The sequence below is a fragment of the Hyposmocoma kahamanoa genome, unplaced genomic scaffold (assembly GCF_003589595.1).
Source record: "Hyposmocoma kahamanoa isolate Upper Pololo Valley unplaced genomic scaffold, ASM358959v1 100021, whole genome shotgun sequence".
Taxonomy (NCBI): Eukaryota; Metazoa; Arthropoda; class Insecta; order Lepidoptera; family Cosmopterigidae; genus Hyposmocoma; species Hyposmocoma kahamanoa.
The window spans coordinates 17311101-17320198 of NW_020653200.1; the positions used below are offsets into that span (position 1 = coordinate 17311101).

Genomic DNA, 9098 nt, shown 5'->3' on the forward strand with positions numbered 1-9098 from the left:
ATATATATATATATATATATATATATATATATATATATATATATATACACACACATGCGTTTGTTCGCGCTTTCCGGAGCATAGATCCAGGTTCATAAACGATTCCAGCAAACTCAATAAGAGCCAGATGTAAAAGCGGCCTTGCAACAAGGCATACTATTCTTTTTGCATTGATTAATTTTTGACATTAACATTATAAATTAATTTTCAACAGGACGCCACAGCCGAGGGCCAAATGATGCAGGCCGAGAGTTTTCAGACTGTGACTCTTGTGCCATCCGACAACGGCCAGGGCGAAGTGAGCTACGTCCTTGTAGTGCAGGAGGAGAAACCGGCCATCAATATAAACATCAAGGTACATGCGTAGCGGTGATCTGTTTAACTGGAGGACTTTTAAACACGAGGGAAAGAAACTCACGAAGTTCTGGCAAGCTCGCAAAACGGTCCCCATTATCCACCAGAGCATTGTTTACCTGACATATGTATTGTTCTACTTAGACTTTAAAAAGATTCTCAGATCAGCTGTTTGTGTATTGTATTTTTTTTTATTTTATCTTTTAGGATGAAAAAGGTAATGATGACGTGTACACGTTCGAGGAAGAGGAAACCCCGGGGGATGAGCCGGATGAGGAGGAGCCAGCAACCAAGTTGAAGACGCCTGCGCCTGCCAAGCGCAGCAAGTACTCGCGCCCACAGTTTACTTGCAACTTCTGCACCTACACTAGCCATCGCCGGTAATATTTTCTATCCGATGGATAAAACATTACAAAGTGTATTCATATGTACTCAATTGTTAAATTTATAAAATTTGGTGCCACACAATATGTGATGTGTACAAACGCAAAATAATGAGAACACTGTAAACCTAAAATAAACAAAATATAAAGACAAAGAAGCCTTTTACAGTGCTATAATTATTTCGATAATGGTAAACAGGTACCTGTTGTTGCGCCACATGAAATGTCACTCTGAGGAGCGTCCACACAAGTGCAAGGTGTGCGAACGCGGGTTCAAGACGCACGCTTCGCTGCAGAACCACGTGAATATGCATAACGGCGTCAAGCCACACACCTGTAAATTCTGCGACAGCTCATTTACCACTTCAGGTTTGTTGAAGTACCTTTTCAATCTCTTGTATATTTTCTGAATGTCGGATGAAGCATAAATAAATTATAAATGACTATTCTGTGCAGGCGAGCTGGTCCGTCACGTGCGCTACAAGCACACCCACGAAAAGCCGCATCGTTGCACGGAGTGCGACTACGCCTCTGTCGAACTCTCCAAGCTGCGCCGCCACGTGCGGTGCCACACTGGCGAGAGACCATACCAGGTAACATCATTGTAACATTTATTGAAGAATAGATTTCCTGGAGACGTCACCGTAACATTCCCTAAAACATCGGATCGCCATGACTCATTTATGCCGCGAAGAATTAAACAAAACTTTTTAATGACAAATGTGGCGATTATTGTGCTATGGTATCATTATTATATCGATAAAGTGTATTGGTAATAGAAGGCGCGGTTTGCAATAGAAACGCTGTGGTGTTCGTCTTCAATGCAGTCATGTATCATTAAAATTTTATAAACATTGCTAACTAGTAAAGTAGTATTAGACAAGTGTCTAATTATGTTGTTTACTACAGTGTCCGAACTGCACGTACGCTTCTCCGGACACATTCAAGCTGAAACGGCACCTGCGCACACACACCGGAGAAAAACCGTACAAGTGCGAGCACTGCAACATGTGCTTTACGCAGTCCAATTCGCTCAAGGCGCACAAGCTCATTCACAACGGTCAGTGGATAATCCATATAAAGTTGTATCACATCTTTATCTCAGTACGTACCAAAACTGTCCAAAAATTAATTAAATTAAAATTTCTTTTGTAGGTCATGTTGGAACCATAATAACAGAAAATGAATCTTAATCTTAATTGTACCTCCAGCTTTTCCTTTAGCCATGAAATGTCTTCATGGATAAAGCAACTATTGGCAGTATAATTAATAGGAACAAATTAATAATGTTTTTATTTGAAATATTACGTCAACTCAACAACAACAAAAAAATACTTCTCTCAAATATCCCTCTTAAAAATAATGCCCGTTCTGTATAATCTACATATATTTTTTTCGAGGCCAACAAGCAATTCTGAATTTTCATTACATTACATACAACAAATAAAAACTATTATTACACAACATGATCAAAATGATTTTGTTTTTATTTTGTTATTTAATTAGTTAATTATTATGCATTTTTATAATTTTTTTTTAGTGTCTGAGAAACCGGTCTATGCGTGCGAGTTATGCCCGGCTAAGTGCGGGCGTAAGACTGACTTGCGCATCCACATTCAAAAGCTGCATACTTCCGATCAGCCGCTCAAGTGTAAACGCTGCGGCAAGTCCTTCCCCGATCGCTACTCTTGCAAGATTCACAACAAGGTACTTAACAACACCCTCAGATACTTCCATCGTTTTTGGTTATGTACTCGATGGTGACTTCTTATGTTTTCACTAGTCACTTATTTTTAGCAATTAATAAGTTTCTAAACTGTTATTAAAAGTGAGTAGGTATGAGTTGGGCATTTTTATCAAACTATTTATGAGAATATGTTGGGCAATAAAATAATAACTTAAAATTTATATTCAGACGCACGAGGGTGAGAAATGCTTCAGGTGCGAGCTGTGCCCGTACGCGTCGACCACGCTGCGCCATCTCAAGTCTCACATACTGAAGCACACCGACGAAAAGCCCTTCGCCTGTGAACAGTGCGACCAAACTTTCAGGTAACGGTTTCTATTCTTTCATCTGGGGTGTAACGATGTGGAAATGCGCTGACACGTACCAAATGTGCCAATAGTCACAGACACAGATCTAGTGCCTCGGATTTAAATGTGATGGGATCGTATTATTATAATTTGTATATGTTGCCGTCCATAATGCATAACCATTGACTTACAAATAAATGGACGACGGGTCTAATACAAAAACCACGAAAAAAATGTCCCAAGTCGACCTATTCGAAATTTAAATTGTAATGTCATCGCAGTATCGCGCTGTCAGTCGAACAAATGAAGACTAAAGCGGAGTTTGGCGCTCTGTATACGATTTTAGCGCCTTACAAGTGCGGACACTTTTTAGCGCGGACCCGACGTCCATATAATTGTAAGTCAATGTGCATAACATAATAATTAATTAAATAGTCTCCGGCAATGGATAACAAAGAGTTATTTCTTTTTCATGTACAGACAGAAGCAGTTGTTGCGTCGCCACCAAAACCTTTACCACAATCCGGACTATGTTCCCAAGCCACCGAAAGAGAAGACTCACTCATGCCACGTGTGTCATCGTTCTTTCGCACGGAAAGGCAATCTCATTCGCCATCTCGCCGTTCATGACCCGGAGTCCGGCCATCAGGAGCGCTCACTCGCGTTGAAACTCGGACGTCAGAAGAAGTTCAAATTCGTCAATGGACAAATGAAGGTATACACAGACATAAAAAAAGATAACGATGTAGTAGTTATGACACGAAGTTGTGCAAATAAATTTTCCCAATAAGTTAACTTGCGTCATCCTTTGCATGTGTATGTGCACGCATGCACAGGTAAGCAGGTATCTTAAAACAATGCGTATTAAGTTTGGATACTGTTCTAAATCTATAAAATTACAATGTCTGTCAACTACGTTTTAAAGCTTCGCGGCATAACAGCGGCCTTAGGGCTTAGACTGCATGAAAGTGTAAATGATGTAAATAAGGTAAGAAGAGTACACAATGCCAGTGGCGACACTCTGTCTAAGAAGTAGGTATTACTAACATAATGTATATTAAAAAGTGAAGTTTACAATATTTGTTGTACTAGACTCCATGGCGCTTTGTATGTGGAAGAGATATAAGGCCTTTAAATGAGTCTATTATGAAAATGACCGGAAAAACTTGTTTTCGTTAAACAATGTGGTAGTGTTAATTTTCTTTCTTACTGTATCACAGATAAATAGTGCCATCACACTATATAAGAACGATTTGGGCTAAGCGAGTTTTACGACTAAACTTGCATGGAATTTTAAAATCTGTGATAAAATAGTGATCAAACTTGTACCTCGAATTTTTATTGTCTTATAACATTTTTAATTTAAAAGTTAGTGACGTAACAATCGCGTTAGCCTGTAAATGTAAATAAATGTCACTGCGATTTGCATTGCGAATGTCACGAGTATGTTGGCAAAGCGAATGTATATATTTGTGTCGCCACCGCGAATGTTTTTCTCGTGTATTCTGCCCGGCGAATGTATTGACTAGTATTTTGCCCGTGCGAAATTGTAAGCCAATCTCATCGATCGTATGTGTATAAACTGCCTCCGTGGATGAACGGTTACCATGTCGGACTGCCACGCAGAGGTCCTGGGTTCGATTCCCAGGCCGGGAGAAGTATGTGTATGACTTAATTTATTCCTTTCGCGAGTTTGGATGTAATTTGTGTTCGTCTATGTGTGTGTCCATGGCACCCGCGACACATGGTTTCCCTAGTGCGCGGCTATGAGTGTGTTGCGTTATACATACATACATACGTACAGTCTTCTACCGAAAAGCACTCGCAGCGAATTCGTAGCGACTGTTTTCCGGTAGAAGATCTGTGTGAATGATCTAAGCTAGGTTTGTAGGTCTTGGTGATTACCAATTATGAAATAGTTTATGGCAATTGCGAATCATAATGCTGGCGAACAGAATCTGCAATCATGAATGTTTTCTGTGACAATTATTGAACCGATTTTCATCATATTATAAACCACTGACGTATGTAAAATGGTGTTATCGAGTTCTCTGCTTAAATTATAATAATGTAATTAGAACAAAAACCTTCCACTATTGACAAATGACTCGCCGTTTTGTAATGGTATGAAGCGAAAATTTGAATAATATCTTAAAACCTAATAAGTCAGCCGAGTATTTCCTCAAGAGATTAGTGGCAATCACTTGTCATGTCCACACAGAAACGTACATCGAAATTTAGATTTCCTACGATGTTTAATGTATATTTGTTATGACTTTTCGCAACATTAAGTCTGAGATACTTAAATGAGTAAATAATATGTGTTATCATTGACCTATCAATAAATGGACGTCGGGTTCGCGCTAAAAAGTGTCCGCACCTATAGGGCGTTAAAATCCCATACAGAGCGTTAATCACGCAACAGTCCTCGTTTGTTCGACTGACAGCGCGGTTGTCACTCATGCAGTACTATATAATAATAACTTGTAAAAATTACTGCAGTGAAGTGTTAAAACAGGATTTTGTATCATACTTTCACTAAACAAATATATTGTGTTATCATAGTTTTCATTTAAAAGTGTTATTTTCACCAGTTTTATAGTATTTAATTTATACAGAAATGAATCGTAAATGTAAATTACAAAAGCACACAAAATATTTAAATAGCTAACTGTCCTTTTTCTACACATTGCATGTACAAAAGATGGAAAGAGACCCATTACGTCAATTTCAAGAGACTTATATAAACTTCTTGGTCATTTTCAATTGTTCGAAGTACAAGCGATTGAAATATTTAGAACAAAGAAACTATAGAGTTGGTTTAATTTTAATCTTATTTTTAAAATGATTTTTTATTAAACGTTCGCAATAACTAACAAAATATTGAGTACAAACTCGTTTCACGGCTTGGGATTACCTATCAGAAGTCAGAAAATACATTTGCCCGAAATAACGTTAGCTCAAATTTTTATAATGTCAAATGCATTTATTAGGAAGATTACAAAACCAAAGCTAATCTTGTCTTTGTGAAAAGAATCAAAATTACTCGACAGTGTAACGGTTTTATTATAAATCGGTTTTCGGAATTACAGATATTTGAATTTACGTTTAGTTGGAATATCGGTACATTTCTTACAGTACACGCTTATTTTCACATTTGTATGAATATTTGTATGCATGTATCTGTCCAACTCTTTATAATTTCTTTAAGTGAATTGTACAAAATTCGACGTAATAATATATTATATAAAAATTAATTAATATTTACGATGAAGGCTACTCCATTACTCTTGTGTTCAAGTAATTTTCAGTCGAAGCTAAATATGGTGCATTTTGTTAAATTTCAAGTATAAGCTGAATATGGTGTTTTTGGGCCCTTAAATTGTTGCAAGCAAAATTAAGACAGTATTGCAATGACGTTACAATTTAATTGTTTTATTTTTTTTATGTTTCGTTACATGTGACTACGTTTGTATAGGTCAACTTCGGACATTTTTTCTTGGTTTTTGTATTAGACCCGACGTCCATTTGTTGATAGGTCAATGTGTGTTGTATATAATAGTTGTTAAAATCAAAATTACTGAATGGATTTTGGAGTACAAACTGCTGTGCGATTGCTTGCGAATTTACAATTTTACAATGCAGCGAATTCCATCACGCCAGCTGTATGTACGCATCGCGGCTTGCGAACGGATTACAGGTACGTTAACACTTGTAACTTGCTTAGCGATTAGTTTAAAAATCGACTTAAGAATGAAATATGTATATCTGCGCTCTCTGAACATCGGTTTATAAAAAATTGATTAGTTACAAAATGTTTCTTTTACTTTCTGTTTCGAATCCGAGAAAATACGAATATTGCTTGTACGTATCGCTGGTCTCGCTTGTCTCGCTTGTTGTGAGATAAAATGATCCTTGTGACATTTCGAAACGTCATTTCTCGGATTCGGAACGAATACGAATCGGATGCAGTGCGTAAACGCTCAATGTAAAATATCTTGATTAATGACATTAAATACCATCGCATACACTTAAATTTTGAGTGTTGTTACAAGTTATGTGTGTGTTGCTAAGAGATAAAATGGAGCATCTATTTAACAAATTGATAAAATTTTATTTAGTTATCTATATTAAATATTTATGGAAGAAACAACAAATTGTTTTTAGAAATGTTTCTGTATCTATTTTATAATCTTCATAACGCAACATCTGTTTATGTTCTAATGTACGTAATTACTCAAATTGGTTGTCCTTTATGATAATTTTGAAAAGTTGCAATAAACATCAACTGTTCGCAGATTTTAAATGAAGACGATTCGAGCAACGAGCCTGCGGAGATCGTGAAGCTCGGTATGCGCGGCAACGAGCTGAAACGCGGCGAACTGGTGACTGTAGCCGACGGCGACGGGCAGCAATATGTGGTCCTCGAGGTGATAACTCTAGAAGACGGCACTGAACAGCAGGTCGCTGTAGTTGCACCGGATATGCTAGAAGAAGAGCCCGATGGTATTGTATTATTAAATCACCTTTTTAATTTATTACTCGTGTAACCAGAACAGTTCTTTTTAACATTATAGAAAATTAAAAGTGATATATTTTATTTTTCTAACTTATAGCGTAATCTATTAAAGGTTATGTGTATCTTAAAAGTTACTTACTTATTGGAATACCAGAAGAAGAAAATAATTAAATTTTGTACATTTCCAGAAGAAGAAGAGGAAGAAGAGGAGGAGGACGAGGAAGAGCACGAAGAAGAAGAAGAGGAGGAGGAAGAAGATAACGAAGAAGATGAGGAAGACGAAGGAATGGAAGAGGAAATAACAGACAAGACGACTGTGTACATAGAAAAGCAGCGCACGAACAAGGGCATCAAGCTTGAGAACGAAGTCGACAACTGCTTCGGCTTCGATGTAAGTAATACGTATATCCTATAGATGGCAGGAACATCTCATCATATACAAATGATTTAAAAAACTCCGTATGACAAATGTGCTATGAGTTAATGTCTACCACATACACCCGGTTGATTATAGTGCAGATAGACATTTGTCCAATTTGCGACGCATAGAAAACGGTGACGTAACAGAAGTCAACTATTTGTCTTCTTTGTTATGCATAGTTCAATCCATTCTATTTGAAAGAAAAACAAATTGGTTTGGTTAAAATTCTTAAGCAATCACTCAATAAATGGCATAAACAACACTTTCACATATATTTTCAAGGTTTCAATTTTTCCAACAATATTCATTTGTATAACTTAGTATCTTTGGGTTTTACATCGTTTTCAACGCGATCATATAAAAAATCAAAGAGAGTAAAATTGATATTTGGATATAGTGGAACATTTTTTCGATATATAAAATGGCAGATGTCTATCGTCGTACCGTTTTAACCTTTTTGTACGATTCACGTCTCAATTTTCGGTATAAAACCCACAAGCAAAATTGCCTTTTCTACGTCCATTCTCAATTACAGTTGATGCTAGACTGCCGCCCGGTACCCCGCTTGTTCATGTGAACTTAGCCTAATGCTTACTATGCTTTTCTGAACTCATTGTGATTGTTATCGTTTTAACATTTTCATTTTAATCATTATTTCCATTTACGATGTTTTTTTATGTGCACGCTAGCGATTGGTTTGATCATTAAGCACACTCATTTATATTTTAATTTTTAAGATCATCGTCAGCATCATCAATAATGCTTATACTATTTTCCCGGAAATGACTGACGTAACAACTCAACCCGCAACTACTTGTCTATGATGTTTTCCATATAATTTCATGAAACTGTGCAGACATACTAAATAGACTTATCGTCCCGTCACTTAGTATTATAAAAAATTTTAATAATAATCTTAATAAATAAATTGATAATTGCCATAACTAGAAACTTGCAAGTTTGCGCTGGTTTTTTCAAGTTGCTTATTTCCCCTACCGGCAATCGTAACGTGTTGAGTGATTACACTCCCCCAGCCCTCGTAGCGTCAGTCTTGGATTTGGAAAGTTTATAAAGTCTGTATATAAAAAAATTGCGTCAACTGTAAAACGTGCCTTTTTACTGCTGCAACTGACAATCGTTAACGGAAACTTAAATTTCTCCTTTTGCGTTTTTGTCCATGATTACGCACTCAATGGATAGGGATTTCCAGGGGGACTACGGACTCCCCGGAGAACAGGACGTTGCTTAGTTTGTAACAACCCAGAAAAAATATTTAAAAAATCGGAGTCATGTTTTTTTTGTAATATAAGCATTTTAATGAAAAATGTTGAAAATGTACGACCTGTGCACCATTACACCATATATATATATATATATATATATATAT

General features: G+C 36.8%; 1 protein-coding gene across 1 annotated transcript in view; it reads left to right on the top strand.

Moving 5' to 3' along the window:
• Window positions 1-9098, top strand: part of LOC113233574 (transcriptional repressor CTCF-like) — a 23119-nt gene that overhangs the window by 11034 nt on the left and 2987 nt on the right. Inside the window, exons 4-13 of the mRNA XM_026468754.1 lie at window positions 215-355; window positions 562-734; window positions 937-1106; window positions 1194-1330; window positions 1647-1797; window positions 2278-2444; window positions 2653-2789; window positions 3252-3486; window positions 7070-7277; window positions 7479-7681. Coding sequence (XP_026324539.1) covers window positions 215-355; window positions 562-734; window positions 937-1106; window positions 1194-1330; window positions 1647-1797; window positions 2278-2444; window positions 2653-2789; window positions 3252-3486; window positions 7070-7277; window positions 7479-7681 — 1722 coding nt within the window. The remainder of the gene's footprint in view (window positions 1-214; window positions 356-561; window positions 735-936; window positions 1107-1193; window positions 1331-1646; window positions 1798-2277; window positions 2445-2652; window positions 2790-3251; window positions 3487-7069; window positions 7278-7478; window positions 7682-9098) is intronic.